This window comes from Drosophila subobscura, chromosome O, assembly GCF_008121235.1.
Source record: "Drosophila subobscura isolate 14011-0131.10 chromosome O, UCBerk_Dsub_1.0, whole genome shotgun sequence".
NCBI lineage: Eukaryota > Metazoa > Arthropoda > Insecta > Diptera > Drosophilidae > Drosophila > Drosophila subobscura.
In genome coordinates this window covers 4,713,371-4,739,289 of record NC_048533.1, presented here as the reverse complement: position 1 = coordinate 4,739,289, position 25,919 = coordinate 4,713,371, and the positions used below count along the sequence as shown (strand labels likewise).

The 25,919-nt window shown below is 42.8% G+C and overlaps 1 protein-coding gene across 2 annotated transcripts in view; it reads right to left on the bottom strand.

Annotated features, from left to right (window-relative positions):
• The window catches only part of LOC117897825 (uncharacterized protein DDB_G0283357), a 52,460-nt gene that overhangs the window by 1,933 nt on the left and 24,608 nt on the right, over positions 1 to 25,919 (bottom strand). Inside the window, exon 2 of one of the 2 annotated variants that reach the window (XM_034806878.1) lies at positions 15,895 to 15,937. The exons of the other annotated variant lie outside the window; for it this stretch is intronic. Within the exon in view, the coding sequence (XP_034662769.1) occupies positions 15,934 to 15,937 (4 nt within the window). The 3' untranslated portion in view covers positions 15,895 to 15,933. Of the gene's footprint in view, positions 1 to 15,894; positions 15,938 to 25,919 lie in introns of those variants that run through there. 2 annotated transcript variants of the gene reach the window in all.

Sequence of the window (25,919 nt, the reverse complement as noted above, 5' to 3'; positions counted from 1 at the left end):
TTGCTTAATTGTGGCTATTATTTTGGCAATATAATTAACTCGTCTGATGCCAATCTTGAGACGTGCTTGGCCCTTAAAGTGCAGCTGGAGTGCACTCCAGTGGAGTGCAAGAACTTCCTAATGAAAATCATTTAAATAAATGTAGAAAAAAACAGCCTGAACTTCAGCTGTGGTTTGCTGTTCAGGGACTTTGATCAGGTTGATTGCGATATTGATACGCTCTGAAAGATCTTAGTGGGTCACAGTCACAGCCAGAGCCGCAGCTATGGCTAGGAAAAATCTTAATTACGTTCATTAAATTGGTTTGGCCAACTCTCAATGGAGTTTATTGGCTTCAATGCTCGCATTTCCATGCCCCGGCACCGTGTGAATTATCTCTGGGGTTCCTCGCTTTGCGTTTTTTACTGCGTGTATTTTGTCTATTGTTGGCGCTGGAGATCGCTGCGCTTTATGTATATATAATTAAGGTTTATCAGTTGGAAGTTGCATACAAAAGGCATTTTTGGTGGTCTGTCTCTCTTTTTTTCCATCTTCGCTTCGTTTCGTTTTGGGTTTTGTTTTGTTTGCTTTTGTTTTGGCATTGAACTTTGCTTTGACTTTGAGGCATTCAAGAAATCGTAATTAATTATAATATTATAAACATCTTCATAATGTTTGGGCCTGGGCCTGGGCCCATCATCGTATGAGTGTGTGAGAAAATCATTTGCAATTTTTCACACAATTTACAGTCTTGCAGTGGGAGGAATTCTGTTTTTTGTTTTTCACATTTGTAGCAATGTCAAGGGAAAGTACCATAAAATGTTTTAAATTGTTGAAGTGGTTGGGTTTTATTTTTTTCTCATGAGTTTCTTATATTTTCATCTGCAGAATTTCCATTTGAAGATTTTGGAATATTTATCATGATCTTGGTTTTAATTAGCTTTAACTGTGGCATCTGCCTAGACCTGCAAGGCCGCTAAAAATAACTTTTAGACACGCACAAAGAAAATGTATCTTTACAAAGCAAAGCACTCAATACGATTATTCATTACACGCTTTAATAAACATTATTAATCGTCTTTTATAGGGCTCTTCTCTACCACAAAGAAGGGCTTTTGTGTGATGGTAATCTTCTATCAAAATGATATTCCCTTGAAGGTCTAAGGTACATCGTTTTATTGCTGCTGTCAGTCAGTCAGTCAGTCATCTCTTGGCCACATCTCATAAGCAGATTCCCATGCATCTCCTCCAGATCTACACTCCAAATAAAACGCATCGAAATTGGCTTAAAGAGTTGCTAATTTTGACCCAATTCTCATCGCTGCCCTGGGAGGGGGTGGAGATTGGTCCTAGTTAACCGGCGGAGCTAATAAATCATAGCTGATTTCGGATTGCCCAAGATGTTTGTTTGTTTCCCCCCCTTTATTTTTAATAATATATCATTTTCAATTCAAGTTCAGGCAGCGCATAAATTTCGAATTGATCGACGGCCCGAGGGCCAGAGGAAGCTCGAGGAAGCCTTTGGAATAATTTTCGGGCTGTTGCAATTTAATCGGCAGATAAATGAATCTGATACGAGATTGGCAGTTAATTTGATTTTGATGTGGCAATCAGCGTCGACCGTGCTGCATCCGCACATACAAATACTCGTATATTTATTTCAATTTCGATGTCACGAAGTTGTCAAAGATTTGACAAATTACCAAACAAGTTTTGGCCCCGTGCCCGTGCCCGTGGCGGCCGCTAGCATCTTTATTGGCCAATAGCCGGTACTGGGAAGAAGCATTAGGCAAATGCCTGGCATTATAATTTGTCAAATGCACTCGACATAAATCCATCAAAGTGGCGTCCATCGATGGGGGAGCAAGCAACAGGCAAACAGATTGCATAATAAATTCAAATAAAAAGCATAACAATAAAGCAAACGAATAAGAGAGGGGGAGCCGAGCAGGTGCCATGGCAAAGGAAGATGCGAGGCATACAGATGGAGATACAGATACATAAACACACAGAGAGAGGCAACTAACGAAAAAATGGAGAAGAGACAGCTGCCTGCCTGTTGCCTGCCGCCTGGCTTCTAACATAATTACATATTTTTACTGTTGCAGTTGCATCTTCTGCTGCACTGTGCCCCCCCTGCTCGTGTGTGGCATGTTAAGCAGCTGCCAGACCCAGAAAGTGGCAAAAGAAAATATATTATAAAGAAGGAAAAAAAATAAAGAAAACAAAAGAAGCGCCGCACATGCGCAGTTTCACATCCGCATATGCACACACACACACACCACTCCCTTTCCCCTGCTGCATTCTCCCCTCTTGCTGCTTAACAATTGCTTCATTTTGAGGCAAATGAAAAGCTATTTTGATGCCACAATTATCCAGCAAAGCCAGAGCCACAGCCAGAGACGAAGCTGAGCCAAATTCCAGTTGCTCGAGTCTTTTGTTTAGCATACGACAAAATATTCTGCACTTGAGGCTGGAGCAGCAACAAGTGTGTCTCCAGCGCTGCTTGGGGAACAGGTGTTGGCCTGGCTTAGGGGCAGTGCAGCTGGGCAGAGATTAATTGCACTCGGAGTGGCATACCCAGCGGTACGAGTGTTTATGGTAAACAGCAGAGGGACATCTTTCTAGTGATTTATAATGCTAGGAAGGAAACATTCAAGTACTTTGTTTAACAATAAAGTAAAAAAAGAAAAGTATCCATCAGACAGTGTATAAATAGATGTCTGGCATAATGCTTTTAGGGTTTTGTGTAAATTCATTCCTTGTCCCACAAAATAAAAGTTTATGCATATTTTGCTCACTTCTAAATATATCAGTAGGACTCTAAAAAACATTCACAGTTCCATTTGTGTGCGAGCAAACACAAAGTTCTGCCTGGCCACTCTACTCGCTCACACCCCATAAATTAGAATCTTTTTGCTCGCTTTTTCTTCGCTTTGATTTTGCGTATTTTGTGGTATAATTTATTTGGCATACTTTAAGCAAGTTGTTATTAGCATCGCAGCGACTTTTGACTGGTTCCAGCCAATGGGCCATTGTCTGTTGTTTTGCCGCCGCTTTCCTGCCTCGTACTCGTAATATTGAAATAAAAATATATATCGCCTCATTTGGCCGCTTCAACTCTTGACATTTTCGGAAACACGTTTTGATTGAGTCTCGATGGTATCTCGCAAAAAAATATATTCTAATATTTTGAGCATGGGCGTACTCCCTTTGGCGGCGCTGGCGGTGCCTGCCATCAAATGTCAAGGTTGCAGTGTGGCAAAATGCTCTTTCATATTTCTCACTGCCGCAACAAAGTGAGTTCGAATTTGTAATTAGAATTGAAAACGGAAAATACATAGAGGAGGGCCAGCATTAGACGCAAATGGATCTATGATTGTTTGGCCAAGTCATCGCAGCAGAAGCTCTTCGCACAAGGTTCAACTGCCGCAAACAAACGATAAAGGGAAACGCATGCGAAGAGAGCAGATCTTAAGTACTGACTACACTCCACACTGTTCTTGAGCTTCCCTTTTGCTTACAGGAAACCCAATTGCTGCCTCGTTTCGCCAGTGCCTAAGGGAGAGCCAGAGAGCAAGCGCGCACTTGCGAGAGAGCGCAAGTGAATCAAAGCTCTTTTCAATGAAGTGAAGCGGAGAGAGCAGCAGGTGGAGGTGAGAGAGACCGACCGCGTGTCTATTGTGCTTTCTGTTCTACTCATCTCATCTTCCCTCCCCATGCCATCCCATCCCATCCATCCGCCTGTCTGCTGCCATTGAAATTGTTTATTGAAATCGATGATGAATGATTGAAAGTAACTATTAGTTTCCAGCATCTGTGGCCTGCCTTTTGTTGTTGCTGTTGGCTGCTGTTGCTTTTATTGAATTTTCTGTCGGAAGCAATTTACAAATTGTTTTGCTAGACAGCATTTTCTGCTTTATTTTGTTCACCTTCTCTCATGCCAGCCGCAGCTTCTCTCGCTTGAGTCGCTTTCTGCTAGAAATTTCTTTGAGATTTTTATGTGGTTTTTCTTTGGCATGCAGAGTTCTTGTAAAACTGTAAAGTTGTGCTCTTAAAACTGGGGCTGTTCCCTTCCTCTTGTTCTAATAAAACTGCAAGGATTCCCAGCCTTGGAGCAGTGCTCGTGAGCAGCAAGCTGAAAATCTCTTTTTTCTCACAACTATTTTATCCCCGAGGTATGTGCTTTACAGCGATACTCAAACTGTTGCTCAAATTTACAATAAAATCATAAAAGAAATTTCATGTCCAGCCAGCAAAAAACACTCACAAACAAGAGTTGAAAGATATGTGAGTACAAATTCATGTTTGTATGTACAAGTAGTAAAACAATTTTATAATGATGTATAACAACAATAAAGAGCTAGAGCAAGTGAGTTGCAGAGAAAGCTGCTGCCATCTCGGGGGCTGCCATCTAAATAAATTGTAAATTGTTCAAGGCGTTGCCCGAGCTGATAAGAGCAGTGATTAACACTCGCAAATTAACGAAAATCTCATAGTTAATGTGGCCGGAGCGGAGCGGCGTGCAGCAGGTGGAGCCTCAGCTGGGGTTGGGGTGTACACAGGCGTTGAAGCGTGGGCAGCACTTAATCTCTTTTCACACTCTAATTGTAAAAAAGAGACAGAGAGATGGAGAACAACTGAGTACTAAAAATAAACTCACTCAATTTGCAGATGTTCCTCTACAAAGAGTTGATCGAACCTTGAAAATTGTTAAACAATTGCCTTTGCGCTTTAAAGAGCGAAATAACAACAGAAAAAGAGGAGACCAGACCTTAAGGTTATCATTAAAGAACAACTGGTACAACAAAAGCCAGTAGCCAGCAGAGAGCAAACACACAACAAAATAGAAGCCAGCCAGAAAGAGTAGCAATAAACAAAAAACTATAATCAGAAAACAGTACACTGAAAGAATTTGAAGCTATAATTTATTACATTTACAATTAAATATTGAATTGTATATTAAAAACACAAATCGGTAAATGAATGATCTGCAAATCTATTTAAAATATTTAAAAAGCTATAAAGAAAGTATTCCCTTTTTATTTCAGTGTAAGCAAAAACTACAAGCCTCAAAGCGCAATAAAAAAGAACACAAAAGGAGCGCAAAAATTCAAAGAGCCAGCTGAGCGAGTGAGAGGAGAGGAGGAACAGTTATTTTGTAGCTGCAGCTAAGGGCAAAGCAAACTCCAGCCACAGCCCCAGCCCCAGCCACAGCTCTCCAACCCGTAAGAAAGACAAGGCAGAAGCGCCTCTGACGAGAGCCAAAGCCGAATGGCCGAATGGCCGAATGGCTCTTTTATGAAGTAATTAAAGCGCATGAATTGGCCAATTGTCCAAAAGTCTGGGCCTGGAGACGACGCGGCTACAAGCTGATGCTATGGACGGGGCTGTGGCTGTGGCTGTGGTTGGGGCTGGGGCTGGGTCCGAGTACAATTCTGAAGCCTCCTCTTACAGCAAGTTGATGTGAATTAATTACTGACCCCAAAGCGTTGGCAATTTTCCAGGTGCTAGAGATGCCGTTAAAAGGCTTCTTTCTCAGCGCAGACCAAGGAGCTGAGCCACAGCGCAGCGCAGAGCTACTGTTCAGCGCCTGGAGATGCATAGATAAGGAACCCAAAAGGTGGAGCACAAATTTTAAGTTGCAACAAAAAGTTGATTACCAAAGTAACAAAAAAAGGAAGAAAAAAAAAACAGAAAAGAAAAGAAACGAAGCGAAGACGAAGGCATTTATGAACGGTTCTTTTGGGGGCATAGATTAACCCATATTAGAGATAAGTGCGGATTGCTGCTGCCGATTTTTAATGGAGATCATTGATAGCCCAGAGCATAGAAATCAACTTCCAGGGAGACTAAAGACTAAGAGTTTTGGGCAAACTTTAAATATTTTTGCACTATGTTTCTGAGCACATTTTGAACTGTTGAAAAATATTTTTATATATATTTCAGCACTTGCGCAAGTGCCACTAACTGAATGGCTAAAAGTTGTGCCAGAATCTCCAATTGTTTAATTCATAAATTTGGAAATAATCTTAATTATACTTCAAATGTTTTATTGTAAATATCTCAATTTTACATTGCGCCCAAAATGACAGCCCATTGATGTCAAGGCCTAACCTGAAGCTCCATTTATTTCCCAGCGCAGTTTTAAAGTCTCTTTCCGGTGGCTGTCATCACTCCCAAGCGGAGCAGTTAAAAATACTTTTCTTTTTTTGAGAGGTGAGCGACAACTGCTATCAGCAAAAGCTACCAAGGAGTGCATCCACGAACAACTTCCGCAACTGGTTAACACCTTTCAAAAAGTAACACAAACAAAATGAAAAAAACGACCAGCGATCGAAAGACGTTCAAATCCCAACATTGAGTTGCAGTTCAGTGGCTCAGACCATTCTCGTGTGTTTCCAGTTTTATATGTACCGAGTGGACGGACTCTGGGTACTGGATATCTGTACATAAATATCTGTACATATTGTATCTGTACAGTGGCATCTTGAGCCCGCCTCAAGCGTATGCGGAAGAAGTAAAAGTTGTTCAGCATTTTGTTCATAATTATAAATATATAAAGAAGAAAAAAATACAGACAAATAAAGAAAATATGCAACCAAGTGTCGACACAACGATGAAATGGAAAGTACAGCCAAAGCACATCCAATCAATCATTCAATCATATTTCAAGTATGTGTAAGTGAGTGCGTGAGAGAGTAATAGAGGTATAGAGAGAGGGAGAGGGAGAGCCAGCAATAATAATTTTATGGCCAAGCGGAAGCCAGTCAGTCCATAAGGAAGCGCCGTCCAAATGTCTAATGAAAATTCATGATGGAAAAAAAATACAAAAACTCAAAAGTCAATAAAACTCAATTAACATTTATGCCCGATGACAATTTTTGTGATTTGTTTATGAGCGAGCTGCACTGTCTTGTTGTTCTTCTCTCTTTTTGTCAGGCCTCGCCATTTTATCTAGCTTTACGATGATGCTCCCGACTGTCGCACAGGTGGGTGTGTGGTTTATGAGTCGTTTGGCATTTCAGAAGCAATTATCAATCGTTTTAATGTCGGCCATAATGCACTGGGCTATGTGAAAGGTGTCCCAAGGTTCTCTCCAGTTTCAGAGTTATGCACAATTAAATGTAATTTTAAACATTCAGCCTGCTGCGGTTAATGCCTGCGCTTTGCATAATAGGAAAGATGACACTTTGGTAAACAAGATTCGCCAATCAAGCTCCAGATAAGATATGGAAATTCTATGGTTATTTTTAGCAGGATAAATAAAGATAAACTGAGTGACATTTGCCGGCAGGGCAAGTGGCTTTTACGGTGCTAATTGATTAAGAGTTTTTAACTTGATTTTTAGTGTTATTCTATTGCTTTTATTTGGAATCTTTAGCGTCTGGCAAGTGAATGCCAGTGCGAAGGTGGACAGGAATCACTTTCAAATTGAATCATAGCCATGAATATTTTATAAACATGAGTCAAACGAGCAGCAGTTTGTAGGTTGCCAGCATTTCAGGTGATTCAATAGCTTACGAAATCATCATCCGACGCAAATCATGTCTCCTTTGAGCTTCAATTGAGTCTCCAAATATCAATTAACTATTTTTAAAATTCGATTTATTTCCTATATAGACATTTCCCTTGCGTCTGTCGAATCCATTGTCACACTGAAACTTTTCTATTTTCCAGCATCCACACCTTCAATTTGTTTGCTGCTTTGCATAAAGCAAAATAAACTCTTGGAGCCCCGACCGAGCACTTGAACCTTTTCCGCTTTGCAGCTGCGATGCAATCCGCTTCGATCCCAACCCATTGGAGGCTGCACGGCTTCAAACACACACAAACGGATTGGATATCTATGCAAACTGTCTGTAAGTACCTGACTAACCCTGACTTTACTCTTCAATGCACTTTTGGCATTGAGTTGTTGCTGTTGCCACCGCCACTGCCGCTGCTGCAAGTTGTTGTCGCAAGAGAGAGAAAAAAAACCTGCAACTTGGTCAAAGTGTCGCCCTGACATGTTTTTGCCAAAGAAGCGGCAAGCAGCAGTAGGAGAAGGAGGGGGACGGGGAGACCCTGCAGTTGTTTTGAGTCTCGATGTCTCCGAGTCTCGGAGGCAAGAAAAGAAACACTTTCCGTCTTTACGCAAAGCACTAACCGCAAAATGTCTTTGGGAAAGGCAGTCAGACAGCCAGCCAGTCAGGCAGTCAGGCCATCGAGAGGCAGTCAGCAGCGGCAGAAGTCGGGGAGTCATGCCATGACATGTTTGGACTTTCTGAGCAGGAAAGGAAGCCACAGAAACGGCAAAGTGCCATTGTGTCGCCTAAGTTGCTGCTGCTGCTGCTGCCCCACGTTGCAACTACTGGGAGAGTGTCTGTGCTTCTATCGACTTTAAGTTACCTTAAATTCTGGCACATGTTTCTGCGTTTTTCTACATATTTACGAACTTATACACCCCACGTTTGCCCAGCACAAAGAAAGACTACCCAAGGCAGTGCCGAGGAGCAGCTCTCCCACTTGACTTCTGCGGGCAGAAATGGTTTTGAGGGCATCGCATCATGACGACGAGACTTGTCGCGACTCTGTGGTCAAGTCTAGGCTTCTCCCCTGCCTCAGACGCCAGGCGGAATTGAGTCAGTGTGACAAACAATAATTTCCTTATTTGGCCGCGAAGCCCTATAAGACTGACCAACTGACCTTCCAACTGGAACTACGGGGAGTAAGTACTTCGAAATCTGATTTCAGTTTCAGCCTGAAGCTAATTTCATGCAAATTATCTATAGAGCAAATGCTTTTGTGGGTCGCTTTGCGGTGGGCGTTGTCCACTTGCATAATTAAAATAGTTTCGACAATAGTTTCATTCCATTCCCAAACAAATTGGAGCAATTTCTGTCTCAGTTTCTGCGCTTTCTGCTCTGTAATACTCGCCCACAAAACTGTGGGGTAATTTCTGTATTTTTTCGTACATTGCGAAACTTCCATTTCAAATGATAAACGAGAGGGACACGCCCCGCCCCGCTAACGAGTTACAAGCTGGGAGACAGAGTCAGTTTTTGTTTTGTTATTTCTCTGTGAAACATTTAAACAATTGTCTTGTTTTGGAGTCTCTAATTGATAGTGTCGCTAGATCGGGGATTCAGGGATCCAGGGTACGGGATCTGGTTAAACTGCAGAGCCAAAAGCCAAAAGAGTTGGAGCTGGGCGGACTTAATAAATAGAAGGCGTTGCATAAAGGCTTGGCTAATGTTAATAGAAAATAAATATATGATATTTCAGGGCTAGGAAATTTAAGTTTGAGTTTTGGGGTCTAATTTCCCACAATTTAAATCAATTTATAATATTTTATGTACATTCTTTCTCCATCAAATTCTCAGTCTCCAAAGCTTAAATCCCATAAAAACTTAAATCGTTTCACTTAGTCAAATTTATGCCATCAATCTTGAGGGCCTTTCATTAAACGCAACTCTCGAAATTTGCATATCCGATAATGCCACTCCGGAGACTGCCACACAAAGTAAAATGAAGGCCATCAGCCGAATATTCTTCTTCGTTTTGGTGGGCCATGGCGTGACTATTGGCCAATCTAAATCCACGTACGGCTGCCACGGACTTTGATTCGAATATTCGCATAGATCACCCATCATTACACACACGCAACGCAACGCAACGCAACGCCTTCCAAACTGTAAATGTTACTTGCTCAAAAGACCCAGAAAATATACAGCAAAAAGCAAAAAAAGAGCCAGAAATAATTACAAACAAACAAAACGGTTGCCGTCTCGCAGCGGTGGTGGCAGCAGCCGGAAAAGCGGGTCAAAAAGCAGTTGCAAATGTTAAAGTGATTAGCACAAGTTGGCAGGCCCCCAAGAGACCCGCAGAGACCAGCAGAGGTGAGGAAAGAAGCGAAGAGCAGCCAGCCAGCCAGCCAGCCAGCCAGCCAGCCAGCCAGCCAGCCGGCAATTAGCCAAACAAAACGAAGCTTAAAGCTGCCAAAAAAAGATGATCATCAATGGGCTGACTAGATGAGATGTTAGACTGTGGTATAGATGGATGGATGGATGGTTGGATTGTCGGATTGCTGGCTTGGGATGCTGCTTTCTAGGCTAATAGCACACAAAAGCCTCGGGGCCACAAAGTGTTCCAAGTTTCAAGCTGCAGCAAAGAAAAAAAAAGGTTTATGCAAATCATTGGAAGGGGGCAACCTGTGTCGTCTTCACGTGATTTGACAAATTCCGATTGGGCTCCCAATAAAATAATAGGAACAGAAAAGAAATAAATATTACAAAGTGGTAGCTACCAGTAGCTGCTGCTGCGGCTGCTGCTGCTGCTGACCAGGCGGCCATGACAATGCGATGCTATCGAAATGCGGGAAAAACAGCGACAGAGAAAACACGCTCACGAATGGAACGGAAATTCCATGGAAATGCTGAAAAACTAAATCTTTTGATCCAGCCCAAAAAACAGCAGAAAACAGCAGAAAGCCCAACCCCCGCCCAGTTAAATCAAGGTCTAATCGAGTGAGCCAAATCTATTGTAGCCTGCAAAAAAACAAAAACAAAAAGACAGGCAGCAGCAGCAAACATTTTTCTCTTGTATTTCGATGGGCTGTGCGATGCCTTTGGTTAATGGTTAAGCAGTTTCAGTTTCCTGTAAAAAATTTGTACAAGAGAAATATTTTGTTGTTAAGCAAAAATAGATCTCGAGCAAGGTACCACCTACCCCCCCTACGCTTCTCTTCCGCGCAATACGAGTACCAATGCCAATGCCAAAAGGAATGTAAAGTGAGAGGGGCCTGCTGCCGTCTGAAACTGTAGCTGGACATGAACCTGAACCTGAAACGGAACCGTTAAAAGCGTAACAACAAGTGCCTGGTCACAATTTATTGGCCAAGCGTGTTGAAAAGCCAAAAGCACAAGCCGGAGAAGGGAGGCGAGACGGAAGATGGCAGAGACGACAACATCGTCAATGAGTCGCGTCGCGTCGAGTCTCCTCCAACTCCACCTCCTCCCAGCTTCCACCACTCTTTGCTCTTTCTCTCTGGCCAATGAATGGAATTTGGCTGCATTGCTGCTGAACTTTGTTAACCTTTTTCAGCTAGCCAGGAAGCCAATTTCCCATTTCACTCGAATGCCCTAACTTCTAAGCAGATTTAGCGATTGAATTGGTGAGTTTGTGACAGCGTGACAAGGCAGATGGTTATAGCTTATAGATTCAAAGAGTTGAAATATGGAATACAGAATATTTCTACACGATATTTAATACAATCCAATCCAAGCAGCTTCTCTATCAAATGCTTCCCCAACTTGTATGCCAAATGTTTGACATTAGACATCAAATTTCTTCCATAGAGTATTCCCACTTCATCTTTCGCTTAATTCGCAGCATTCCTTTTTCAAAATTCTTTTTTTTTGGTTGCTTTACTTGCTATCAACATTAACATTTATCAACTGCTACAGTTTTTCGCTGCCACCTCTGTGCCCCGCTACCTCCAGCGATTGCCATTCCCCAAAGAGCGCTTTTTTTTTCTGCTTGGGCGCAAACTTGTGCTAATGATAATGATGATACTGAGACTTTGCAGCAGAGGGACAGGCAGGCAGTGAGGGATGGATGGATGGATGGGTTGGATTGGGATGGGATGCGATGGGATGGGATGGGATGCCTTCTCCTGGAAGTTGTTTACTAAGTTGCCAAATGGCCAATTCGCTTAGCTAATTCATATTGGCAGGCCGTTTGTCTTTATCGCCGGCTGCCATCGCAAGACGGAAATTTATTGATAGCTAGTGAAAGGCTTGGGAAAACTTCAGCAACTTGAGGAGAGTTCGCAATTGAGGCATTATAATTCATTTCATTAATAATTTATTCTGACCCAAATTCCGCACACCAAACAAAATCATTCCAAAGAGAGATTAAACCACAAAGGTAAACGTTTAATAAGTTTTTTCCTCTAGAACAGATTTGGGGTGAAGCTTTAGTGAGTGTAACTGACAGGGGAAAGGCATAAACGAATAGATTATAGATTATAGTTTTAAATGTCCTTTGCCTTTAAATTTGTTCAAGAAACCATAAAGGATGCTCTCTATAATCTTTAACTTCTGTCTTATATTTCCATAGGATTAAGAACAGATCCTCCACAAGGCTACTTGATTCATTGACTCTCCGATGCCTGCCGCTCTTCTGGCAATAATTAAAGTTAATCTTCTGTAAACCGTTTTGTGACTAATTTAACTAATAACGAAGCGTGTTCTTTGGTGATTAGAAGTTGCCCAAAAAAAGCAGCAGAGCCCCAGACAGCAGCCACGAAAAAAAGCAACAGCGAGCAGAAGGAAAGCAGGCCACAAATTTAACGCTCATTACGCGCACGGCTTGACGTGACCAGCGGCGGTGACGACGGCGACGACGACGTCGGCGATGCGACTTCGTGGGCAGCAGCAGCAGCAGCAGCAGCAGCAGCAAACGAAGGAAATTGAGATCCATTTTATGAGTGTGGTGGTGGGGGAGGGGGCTGGGGAGAAACTCTCTTCTTACAATGTTTTGGCTATTAGTTAGAATGTTTCTAATATACTTCCAGGCGGGTGCCAGTGTGTCTGCTGCGGGGGAAGTGCCACAAATTGAGGCTACTGTTGCACACGATACAACCATTGAGAGAGGGAACTTTGCCACTTCCAGCAGAACGATCTGTCTGCGGTCCAGCATCTCTTCTCGGGGGTTCAGTTGAAGTTTATTTTTGGCTCGCCTCTGCCGCTAATGAGCCACGGCTATTGAGTTATGATCGTACAATGATCGTTATGCTGTAAGTACTTAAGATACTTGGCAGACCACCCAGGGAACGTGCTACGTTCCTACGTTCCTACGTACCTACGTACTTACGGCATTTGGCCACTCATCAGCCACACACACAGAAACTGTAAATCTCTTGTGGAATGTGCGAGGCGGGGCGTTGTGGGATGGGATTGGGGCTCCACTTTGGGCTGGGTGCACCTTGGGGGCAGAGCTCTTGTCAAGGCGAATGATTGGAAAATTAATGCGGCAGTAGAGTCGGGGCGGAGGGGAGGAACCTTTTAAGTTTGATAATGTTTTTGGGAGATTGAACTTCCTTCAAGATTAAAGAGTTGTGAAGATTGTTAACGATCCATTTGGACGATTATGGAAGAATCTTATAACCCAAGGATTGCCTGCGCCGCCTTTCATCTGACTTCACCTAAAGATCCCACATCTGCGGATTCTCAGCCTTATGGCGACAGCCTCCACGCCACACACTGACACACTTTACATTGATTTACCTTCTCTGGGCTGAAAACAAATGCCTCGAAGCGGTGTTTTTTTTTTGGGGGCCTCCACGTTCACTTTGGCTTGGAGCGTGCCACAGGCTGTGGCACACTGCACGAATTTTGGCGGCTGTAAAAGTTGCAACTGTAGCGAAGGGGAACGCCCCATTGTCCATCGATTGTTCAAACCTGCGGACATGCCACCTGTTGCCCTGCCCAGCAGCAAAAACTACAACAACAACAGCTGCAACTGCAACAAAATCTACTCGTATGTATATGTGTCACAAATATTGAGTATGTGTGTGGCTGCTCCCAGGAGATTGCCCAACGCACTGTATGTGGAGCAAACGGCTATAAAAAATAGTCGATACAAGACAGTCCTGATATGGCAGAGGCTTTTGGATACCCTTGTAGATGGAACCTTCCTGTGTTTGAAATATAATTGTACTCTTTATTTATTTTATGGTAAATAAACAAATCAAATATCTGTGCCAAAAATATCTGTCGAGTGCAGGTAGCCTTTGCCAGGGTATTCATAAATATTTAGTTGCTGCATCTAAATCTTGTCTAGCCACGGATCTGTCTGCAAATGTTTCATGGACCCCAAAAGCTGCTCTTGATAGTATGTGTACGAAAAGTATGCCTGTATGCGTAGCTCTATGTGTGTGCCAATAAACATAAATTTGGCTGAGTGGAGGAGGGCAGAGAGAGGTGTCGAATTGAGGTGCGTTGATGATGTGATGCCCGTCGCGAACAGTGGACAGAGTGTGGCACAAAGTGGCTCAAGCAATCAATGCAAATTTGTCAAAGAAAATTACAAATCTTTGGTCGAGTGCACTGTCTATAAAATTGTCATATAACGGAAAGAAAATTGCTACTCTTTCGAACTGTCACTTCTTTCATTCCACTGTGCTCTGTGGACTCTGGCTGTGGACTGTGTGTGTCTCTGGTCAACGCCAGAGTGTGGCATTGCGTGTGCCGTAGTTGATTTCACGTTGCGTGTTGCAACATCTTTTGGGCAAATGAGTCAGTCTCGCAGTCGGTTTTGTTTGCTTTTCTCCAGCTCCTCGGCTCTTTCACGTCTTCCTCTGGCTTTTGCATAAGTGGCGTATGCGCAATATTGACAGCTAATTGTACACAGATGGGATCAAATTTGCTCATGCAAGAAGATCACAGCTTGGCCGTCAGCCCCCCTGGAAAACTCACACGCATCAAGGAATTCGAAATTAGAATTGCCCCGCAGGAGACATAGAGGGAGAGAGAGAGAGAGAGAGCAGTTGAGAGACAGTGGAGCTGTAGCTGCAGCAGGAGAGGCCTCTAACAAGATTTCCATGTTGAGAGATTCCACCCCACCCCACTGCACACATAACATACCCCACTGTGCACCGCACCCCACCGCAACGCCCACTGTCTGTCGGGCTGGTCAAATCAAGCAGCTTCAAACTGTGTGTGCTCCGCTCCGTTTATTTGCATACCCTGGAAGAGGAGGAGGGTATCTAAATTCAACTCAGTAAGTATTGTGTCCATAAAACACTGTCTACATTTTGGAACCATTAAAGAGCCTTCTAAGGATGACCTTCGCACATTGCACATTCAATTATTACTTTACAGATTTGATCATCATGGAATGACTTCCATGTTCTATTACTATGCTCCCATGGGAAGAGCAGCTCTAGAGGGTATCAAAAGCTTCGACACTCGCTGCCAGCTGTTCTCCTTCTATCTGCTTCTTTTTTTTGGTTGCTAATTTTGCGCTTGAGTAAATTGCTCTGATCGTTTTCCTTCTCTTCGCTCTCTTTCGCACTCCTACTCCACACTCCTTTTGCTGATTAGATTTTGTGAAAGGCGCTGCCGCCGTCGTCAACGTCGACGTCGCTGCTACTGCTGCACCAAATTTGCCAAAAAAGGGAGCGCACCACATGCTGGGCGGAAAGAAAGAGAGAGAGAGAGAGAGAGAGAGCTGGAGAGCGGTGGAGCGATATAGCAGGTAGGCAGGCAGGTAGCCTAAGCCGTGGGAGAGTAGAAATGCAGGATGGGATGGGATGCAACTATACTTTGCTGACTGACCCCCCAGGGAGGGGCTAGCCATACGTGTGTGCGTGCCTCTCCGCCACTCTTGCGCTCCCGCTCCCGCTCCCGCTCTAGCTTTAGCTTTCGTTCGCTGACTTTCGTTCTCCTGGCATGCATTGCGTCCGCTCTCCTTCTGCCCAGCTGGCTGCGCGCTCTTACTTGTACAATTGCCATGGCATGCTAACGGTAAGCGTGACGCATTTTTTTCGTCTCGTTTCGTTTCGTTATTTTGCGCAGCTTTTGCTAACATGTCGCATCATTAACCCATGCTAGCCGTTATTATTCCGCTGGTTTATTAAGCTCAAATTGCGCACAAAACTTATGCAAGAGCAGGCAGGCCGCGGACGTAGGTAAAACGAAAAACGTTTACATTTCCAATTGGAATCGGTTTGCCATTGTTACAGTTACAGTTTTCGCTCTATTCCCCCCACCCCCTTCTTTGTCTTAGTCTCTCTGTCTGTTTGTTTGTCCAGCGCTAGGGCGTGGGTCTGGGGTTGGGTCGGGTCTGGGTCTGGGTCCGACCTGATCTGTCCAATTATTTGCATTAGTTTTAGTTTGTTTTGTACTCTAGGCCCAACTTACATAATCCGCCAGAGCACGCGCCAAGCGGGAATGGATGTGGAAAAGCTTACCTGGAATGAGAGCAAACGGGAAAAATCAAATTTAGTTACTATGGAAAGGCAACGCCAAAGTTAATTGGACCGTGGAACACAATAGTTCATTTGGTACAAATAATTCGATGTATCAATTGGTATCTTTCCATATGTGAGTTTTTAAATATTTTATATTAGCCGTTTTCGTTCCCATAGTTCCTCCAAGATCTTCGCTACCAACAAACTAGTTCATTTCCCACCGAAATCGTGTGTTTGCCTTCGTTGCATTCACCAAAAAATAACCCTAAAGCTATTCCTCCCTCCGCCCACATGAGTCCCCCAACCCAAACTCACAAGGAACCCACAACTAAGCCACCCAGCACGCCCCATTTTCATGCCTCGAACATTGTGACAGTTATGATCCCACAGGTAACATGTGTGAAAAGAGCAGGAAGAATGAGGTGTGAGAGGGCGGGAGAGGGCAAGCCCGAAGGCGGGGGAAGGTCAAACGGTCATCGCATAAACTGACGAACTTTACGAGTATCTTGGGCAGAAACTGCTGCATGGGCTCGCGTTTGAGCATAAATTTGTTCGGTGGTCCCCCCACAGAAGAGATTGGTAACCGCCCACAAGGGGAGATCTCTCCAGAGCTCTACCCCCTCCATCCTCCAAAAACCATCTGGTTGGGCTGTGAATTTTCCGTGCTAAATTGTTAATAAACAAGCGCCTAACAAGCAACAGTTAGGAGAACTGCGAACAACAGTTTACAATTAGACTTTCAACTATTGCCGCCATCTCTACATACTCGTATCTCTGGGAGCAATCTCCCCCTTCGATACGCTCTTCTTGTGGGAGTGTGTTGTGTATGGGGGCGTGCTGCTGGAGGAGTATGGCACACTGTTCGGTTACAAACGCCTCACGCTCTTAGCCATGGTCTGACAAGTGGGCGTGGGCAACGCTTCCGCTTCCCCCAAAAGAACAGCACAATGAGAGAGCTACAACCAAAAGTCTGGAACATTAATTGCAAGTCAAAAGATTCCAAAAGTCAGAGCAAAGTTAACAGTTAAAAGCAGCAGCAGTAGCAGCGGATGGAGCAGAGGCAGAGGCAGAGGCAGCGGCAGAGGCTAGCAGCGATAGCGAAGAAGCTCAATTCTCAGGCGCTTCAACTGGAGAGATTCACTCAGATAACAATCTGCCGCTAGAGATGGCAGTGTGTTGGGAACAATAGTGAATCGAAGCAGGAAGCTAGAGATGGGAAAGGAATGCCAACGAAGCGCACTCTTTAGCTAAGCTACTCCGAGAGAGAGAGAGAGGGAGAGAGATGGAGAGTGCACTTGAGGCTGAGGATAAAGCCAAGGAAAATATTTTTACTTAAATTATGATCAATTCTATCTAAAAAATTATGATAATATCCCGAAAAGCAGAAGACCATTAAATATAGTGTAAAGTCCAGAAATCTCACGTAATTCCTAAAAACAACAATAGCAGTTTGTTCTACTTTCACTTCAATTAAAGAGGAATTACTACTGATTTAAGTACTTCATTTGTATGCCAATAATCACATCCCTCCAGGCTACCAAAAACGATATTCGTAATTCCCTCGTGTCACGCTCTCATATCGAGTCCCCAGCCCTCCCCCCAAAACTCACTGCCAGCAGTGTGTCAAAGCCCACAGTGGAGTCGAGTCGAGTCGAGTCGAGGAGGCGAATGTGGAATTAGAATGTGTGTTTGGAATGCTTTCTTCCCCTCTGCTGTCTGCTGTCGGCTGACTGCTGCCTGCTTGCCGGCTGCCTCCTGTTGTTGCAACTTACACGCTACAATTTTCATGTTCCATGAGCCAGTCCCCCAGTCAGTGGCAGCCTCCAAGTGGGATTGGAGCAGGAGTACGGGTCGAACCGATCCCGAGCCGAGCCGAGCCAAGTCGAGTTGAGCCTGACTGGGCTCTGTTGGTTCTGCTGGCAATTGTACAATAATTATAGACTTTGAATTGTGTTTAACACGCAACGTCGACGTTTTGCCAGCCGGCAACGAACAGCTAACTCTTCGAACCGTTCGGCGTTCGGCGTTCAGCGTTCAGCGTTCAACATTCAACGGTCCAGAGCCACAATGCGCTTTCACGTTCTTAACTCGCTTGATTCCCTGTCCTGTCCCGTCCCGTCCCAAAACCGAACCGATCCGATCCCGGCTAGGCGGCTGTGCGGCTCTGCTCTCCTGCGCCGCGCGATTGCATTGAGAATTTATTTGCGGCAGAGGTCAAATATTTGATTATCGCGAATAGCGCAAAAACCAACGAAACGAGTGTGAAAAATTTGATGGGAAATTATGGTGCAACAATTGTGGCAGAGAGCCAGAGCCATAGCCAGAGAGCCACAGCCACAGCCAAAGCCAAAGCAGTTTAATGGCAATTTATTAGCGCAAAGTAAAAGGTTTTTTCTTGTGCGATTCTTTTCGGCTTTTTTGCAGCTTTTCCAACATTTTGGCTTTTCCGTTTTTTGTCTGTTTTGGGTTAGTCAGGAAATTATTGCCACTTGGCAGCAGCAGCAACTGAAGCAGTCCGAGTGGTCGTCGGAGCAGTCAAAGCATCCATCCAGCATCGGGCACCAAGTCAATTTGACTTAGACGGGGGGAATATCATATATTGGAATGGTATCAGCGAATACTGAAGGTTCTTTCGAGCTTTTTGGATATTTTTGGAACAGTTTTTGAAGGGAAGAATCATAAATTCTTTCATAGATCGAATCAATAGTAATAAACGCGGACTTGCGTATTGGCTGGGAATTTAATAAATTTAATTTATAATAAAATTTCTCCATAATGTTCCTGAATATTCAAAAAAATAAAGATGCTCTTCATTAGCTGAAGAGTGTATGGGAAAGTCAAAAGGAAAACGCTTGGTCTGTCCCTGGGTCTGTCAATAAAATAAATAATAATGCTGCATAAATATTCCTAGCACTCGGATTTTGGGGGAATGGGTGGGCTGGGTAAGAAAGGGATGGGAATGGGATGGGAAACAGATGGAAACTTTCGGGATAATAATGTTATTCCATGACGCTGCTGTCCAGAATGAAAGGGTGCCACAACAGAGACAGAGAGACAGACAAAACACAACAAACAAATGGCAGCAGCACAAGAAAGAGAAATAAATGAGGCAACGTTTTGTTGCTGTTACAGTCATTGCTGCAGCCAGGCATTTGTTGTTGCTGCTGCAACGTTTTGGCACTATTAACCTACTCCCGGGGAAAATAACACCACGAACGATGAGGAGAGGATGGGATAATGCCTGATGCTGATGCAGATGTTGAATGCCTGAATGTTGAATGCTGACATTGGCAATGACTTGGTTCGCGGAAAGGAAATGAAAGGAGCAGCCACACTCAAAGACAGTCACAAATCAGTCGGCACATAACTGTGAATGTCTTCTAATAATATAAATTAAATGCTGGCTCAAGCTAATTGCCGAATCCACCAGAAAACACACAAACAAAAAACAAAAGACCCAAATTCCCTGTGCTGCAAAATGATTTATGGGCGACGCGCAATTAAAAGTGTCAACTTGAAAGTGTTGGGACAGCCCTAGGGCTCGACTGACGCCCCAAAGAAGTACTTGGAGATGGGATAAATGATGCAGATGATTCGTAAGAAATGGGAGGGGAATATCTTCAATGACCTTTTGTAATTTTCCCATTTATATTTGTATTAATTAACGTTGTGCCATCGCTAGTGTCACCTCTTAAATTTAATTTCATTTCGTTGGCCCCATCATGTCTATAGTGGCAGCATCAGGTCTCTGCGATTGGGGGGAGTGGGGTTCAGTGTGGGACAGAGGGGAGACCTCATCGAGGTGCTAAACGCGCTGACCTTCAACAGATCTGGTTTTTGGTCAACTTGTTTTGTTGTCCGCCTGGGTAGTAAATGGATTTCTTTTGCATATGAAAGGCATGGTTTTGTCTGAAAGTTGTATTTGTTCATCTCAGTTGCCAGTCTCCCCATCTGCGAGTTCATCTTACAGCATCTAAAAGATTCTACAATCAATTTTGATTGTTTCTGTGGGGTGTGGACAAGCTATTCTCTTTCTCTGTATTCTGAATTTCATAATATGTAAATCTTTTCGACAACAGTTCCACAACACGTGACAGTTTACGAGGGGTCTAGACTCTAGAGTGATATTTTCAAGGTTATGGGGTGGCAAAGAGTCAGGTCTCGGGTTTCAGGTCCACCATGAATGGACATTGTTTTCACTTTCAATGGCAGAAAAGGCATAGAAATCAAAGTTGATTTGTGGCTAAAAATATGTATGGAAATAATAAATTAGTAGAGTTTAGTTTAGGTTTTTATTTGTGGTTTATGGCTCAATGTTTGACTAACATCACAACTAAATTGACTCGTGCGGCAAAGGTGTTTTGAAAGCCAATATGTTAAGTGTAATAATAATTAACAAAAACTAAATTATGGACATTGGGTAGCATAAATGATTGCTAAACAACATATCTTATATTGATATTCGAATAAAAGATATGCTGAGCGATTTATTAACGCTGATATTTGTACTATGCCGATGTCAAATGCACTGAGCTGATGCTCTTTTTTGTATAATTTTTTGTTTGTTTTTTTTTTTTGAGCCGTGTTTTAACATTATTTAAGATCTGTCTTTTCGCCTGTCTCTCTTTTGCTTACTTGGCAATCTTATTTCAGTTATCTTTATCGGTTGTTGAGTCCGAAAATCCTAGGCAGGCTGCTGGATATGCTGTCATGTAATTATCATTACTAGCATTTGAGCCACTGACGTTTGTTCGGTTCGGTTGTGCAGCCAGATGAGAGTTTTAACGCTCAGCACCATGGATTTTGTATAACTAACTATTTATCGTATTACATTTTACTGCTCTATCAAAAATAAAATATTTTTGAAGTTCCCAGTCCATCATTGAACACTTTCATTATCGTATGCCTCATCTATGCATCTGTCCTTCAAAGAAAAATATGCCCGGCCTAACCTTCGGCCACGCAAAGTGTCGCCCCACCCAAAACAATAAACATAGTTCAAAGAAAGATACGAGTAAAGATGTTGTCCAACGGCAGATTGCGGCAACCTCCACAGACACTCACTCACTCACTCACTCAGTTAGTCATTCCACTTCGACTCGAGTTTGGTTAACTCACATATTTACTTATGAATATTATTACAGACAGAGACAGCGGCAGAGTAAATTAACCAATGATTTCGTAAGCGCGCAAACAGCAGAAACAAATAAAATTAAATTAAATAAACGGACTTCGTAGTGGCCATAAAAATTGCGCGCCAAAAGCAAACGAAAGACTTGGGCAACGAACTTGCAGCGGCCAAATGCTGCAGCGGGCAGGAGGGGGCCAGCTAACAGTTAAACGCAATTTAACGCGCCAAACAACAGTAACAGCAACAAAGACACAAGTCCACAAAAAAAGCAACAACAACAAAATGAATGAAAAAAACATAAACAAAAAATATGTGCAAAAGTTAACAACCATTTGTTCTCACAACATTTTTACGCCAATTCACAACAAAAAGGCAAGAGAGAAGGGAAGACTGAAGATTGAGATTGAGATTGAGAGACCGAAGATTGAGATATACTTGCAGCTGGATTATGATTCAAAATTATATTTTATGCAGATAATTAGTGGAATTGGTGGAACTGTCTGTGCAGCAGGAAATTCCTTAGATATTGCCAGGATTTAATTGGATTTAATATGTAAAGAATATTGCTCTAAGTCAATAGCTGAATAGCTATGCTTTTTTCAACCCATATCTCGCTTTTATCCCTGCAATCATGACTGTAGTTAACCCTTTGCAAACTGCTGATCGAAATCATAATACCCATTTGGCAAGTGCATCCATGCAGTCAAGAGGCGAACAGCAACAGCAAGAGGCAGGGAAAATGACTTAGAAGCTGCGACGACTTCCCATTCATGAGCTTGTGGCGCTCTCTTGAGGAGAGGAGCAGCACCCCGCACCCTGCATCCGAGCGATTCCAGCTATCCAAACGAGCCGACCAGCAGGCCGACGGATGGATGGATGGATGGAGGGTTGGCGGAGGAGGCTGGGCTGGCGGCCCACACACAGAAATATCTGTGTAGTATCTATGAGGCATGAGGCATGGGGCACACCGGCCTCAGCCAGAGGCCCCAAAGCGAGTCGGAGCTGGAGTCAGAGTTGCAGTTGGAGTCAAGCGAATGGCAACCGCAGCGGCAGCAGCAGCAGCAGCAGCAACAAAAAAAGAGCCAGCAACAACAAAGTAAATGAAATAAAATTGAATTGTGTGTTTGACTGTGCAGCATGTTGCACAGTGCATGTTGCTGGTGTTGTTGTTGTTGCTGGAGTTGTTGCTGTTGCCTGGTTTCACGATGTTTGCCGCTGCTGACGTTTGAGGCCAAGTTTAAGGTCTTCCTGTTGCCAGTTGGCAGTTTCGCAGTTGCTGTTGTTGTTGTCTTAACTGTTTTCACTCGATTCATGACTGTGTATGTGTGTGTGTGTGTGTGTGTGGTGTATGTGGGCTGGCCTCAGCTTCCTGCTGCTAATGCTGCCGCAACAAGTGGCTACCTTTTGGCATACTCTAACCCACAGAAAGGGCATCCCAGGACGTTGAAACCATATAAATCCATAGATCAATGTTTGGTTAAAGTAATGTAAATTGGAGGAGAAAATAAATAAATATTTATGGGACTTATGAGATATATTTAACGGCAAAATAAGCATTGGAATGCCTGACAAATATTGCTATAAAATTGATTTAAGATCCTCTTTCTCTTTGTTAGAGCATTCAATCGTTTTGTATAATTTTTGCAACAAAAAGCACTCCTCATTCTCGTTATCTATTGTTGTTAGTACGTCGATCTGCTATCGCCGAAAAAAAAGAGAAGAGCTACAGCTACAGCAACAGCAACAGCAAAAATGTTGGCAACAATTCCTGTGCTGTGCACATTTCCTGCAGCGATCAGCCACTGCCACTGTCTCTCTCTCTCTCTCTCTCTCTCTCTCTGTGTGTGTGGAACCCCCGCAATGCGGATACCGAAGATACCGCCCATGTGTTGCAGATTAAGTCAAATGTGCTTAACGGTTAAAATGGGTTTGGTTTTTTCGGTTAGTTTTTCCGCTCGCGGCGCTTCTCGCTTGGCCATCGTTTGATTCCTTTTGTTGTTTGAAAAATATTGTTATTATTTATTTTATTTGGAGAGGCCCCCAACAGCAAAGAGGAGGAAGGCCGGTTGACCCAGGGCCCGGAGATTGGACTGGCAATTTGTGCTGTGTTGTGTTGTAGGTGGCGTATGCTTGATATTACTATAACTCTGGGGTTCTGGCGGTGCTCTGCAGAGGTAGGTTGGATTCTCATTCTTGTTTGCGGTCAGAGACGAGACCAATACCGGGACCCACCCAAAACCGATCGATCGCGTCGGTCGGCGATTCGACCAGGCCCAGAAAACTGGCCACGAGAAATGTGGGTGGGTGTGGAGCATCATCAGCAAAAAGGAGAAGAAAAATGAGAAGGCGTTCACTTTAATTAATTTTTCAATTTGGGTCACTGCATGCGAGAGAGCATTTTCCCCGCCGAAGAAAGCGCCGACGTGAGGCTCAATTGACATTTTCCTCACCCTCAAATATTGCATAATTCAATTAAGAAATCATCGCAACGGACGGAGACTTTAATTACGGTAAAGTGAGAGTGAACCGAAGAGGAAAACTTAATTAAAGCTCAAGTCTGGCTATTTCTAACACGGATTCGAAACGCTCTTCAATGGCGCCCGCTTTAAATATAGATGTTAAAAATAATGTTTGCCCTGCCACGGAGACTCTCAAGAGATTTTCGTCACAGTTTGTTGAACAGCAACTAAATTTAGTTTTTGTTTTAGTTTATATACTTTTCCCCCAACTCTTTTATTTTGTTTGTTGTGTTTTCTGTCATTTTACGTGATTACGTGAATGGCCGCGTGCTAAATAACATTAAACACTAATTTAATGAGCAACAGATTTATGACCTAACCAAAAGGCAACGACACAAGTGGAGAAAATATACATCGAGTGATTTTTACTGCATTTAATGAGATTTCGCTGTCCGCTGTCCGTTGTCCGCTGTTCGCCGTCTGTGTTAAATTATATAAATTGATAATTGCATTTTTTTGTTCAGCTCGGATTTAGTTTTTGACAGCTCGTCATAAAGTGTGTGTGTGTGTGGAAGACGGATGCAATGACAGTGAGTAATGTACGAAAGTTAGTCATGGCGTTATATTTAGTTTTATTTTGGAGAAAGTCGAGCAAGTGGATCCTTGACTGTTATAGGCAATGTTTAAGCAAACTATTGAGGGGTAAGCATTTTGAAGTTATATATTAGTGATTTTAAGTGAAGGAAATTGCATTCCCTGATTGATTCTCTGTACATAAATTTGTTATAACATTCTTACAATTTATAGAATTAAATACAAAGCACAAATGTAACTCTTAAATAATTGCACAGACTGAACTTAATTCCATTAAAATGTCCTATGCCTTTTATCTCTTAATTAACTTTATTTCTTCCACCACTTCTTCATTGTTTCACCTCCACCAAACTGTATATGCAAATGTATCTTTATTTTCATTCAAAAAGTCAGTCAGAAAAGCCAAAATCCATTTATATAAATGTATCTGCGCACAAATCATTTGGTTGGGGCCATTAAACAAGTCGCCAAATGTTGAACAGACAACCAAAATGGACCATAAAATGTGTTTCATAAATATTTAAGAGAAGATCAAGTATCGATAGGTGTGCATGGAAATGAAAAAGAGATCTGAAAAGTGGCTGTAATAAATTTAAGCCTGAGGCCTAAAACCGAAACTAGTTTTTCAGCGGGTAAAAGAAACGTGTTTGAAAAATATCGTAAAAAAATGATGTAAATTAAAGCTCTCGATATAAATACGTAAATTAAAAATTAGTTAAAACGGCAAATCAGCCGAAAATTGCCAGAGCTCTTTGGCGGGTTTTAACCTTCACATTTTGCTGAAGATTATGAGTTGATTTTGTGCCCCTCTTTTTGCTCTAGGTTGGATGATTGTTTGACATGCCTGAGGTTGCTGGTGTTTGATGATGATGTTTGGCGGATTTTTGATGTGATGTGTGAGGCTAAGCCAAAATGATGCTACTTTTTGCATGTTGGATGTTGATTATATTATGAAATATGCTCGTACGAGAGTCGCAACATGTTGCCCCAATTTCAGATGCAAGATTAGAGGAAAGGTTTTTTCATGCTTCATCATTCACCTACCAAAAATGCACAGTCTTCATATCCTTATTAAAGACAACCCTCTAGCCCCTTCCAGCATCTTAAATTACTCCAAATTATTCCCAATTATATCTCATACTAAATTCCAGCATCGCCTAAGAAGACATAAGAAACCTGTTACCAAACCAAAAACAGTTAACATTTTGCCCATTTGGTTGGAAAGGCAGAAAAGAGTTCACATGTGAGTGCGGTGTGCCTCATTACACTCTGAACTTTAACCTTTACATGGCCTGCACACGACACAGAAGCAATAACGAGCAACAAGCAACAACAAACACAAAGCTCAAAGCAGAAAAAGCAAATACTTTGGGAACAAATATTATTGAGGCGAAGATTAGGCAAAGGTTAACCTCAAGTGGCCTTATCGATTGTGAAGATACCCTCGAAGAAGGAGAGAGAGGGTGCTATGGACCCTAACAGAAGTTGGTAATGAATAATTTTAATGGAAAGGATAAGTGAGAATAAGTTAAAACCCATGGGAATTTCCTTTGTCAGACTTCTCTCTTACACAGTAGCTTAATACGTCATCTCTCTCTGGTTCGGTTCCAATCAAACCTATTTCTAGTTATATTTCGAGATATTTTTACTTATAATGAAGACCCAATCGATCTGTTGGGCTATCTATAACTTCGGTCTTCGAAGTCATTCATTGCTTTGGGTATTTTCCTTTATCTTTGGCGCTGTCTTCTGGCTAATTAAATGCGACATTGAGATGCGTTTTGTGCGAAAATGTTTG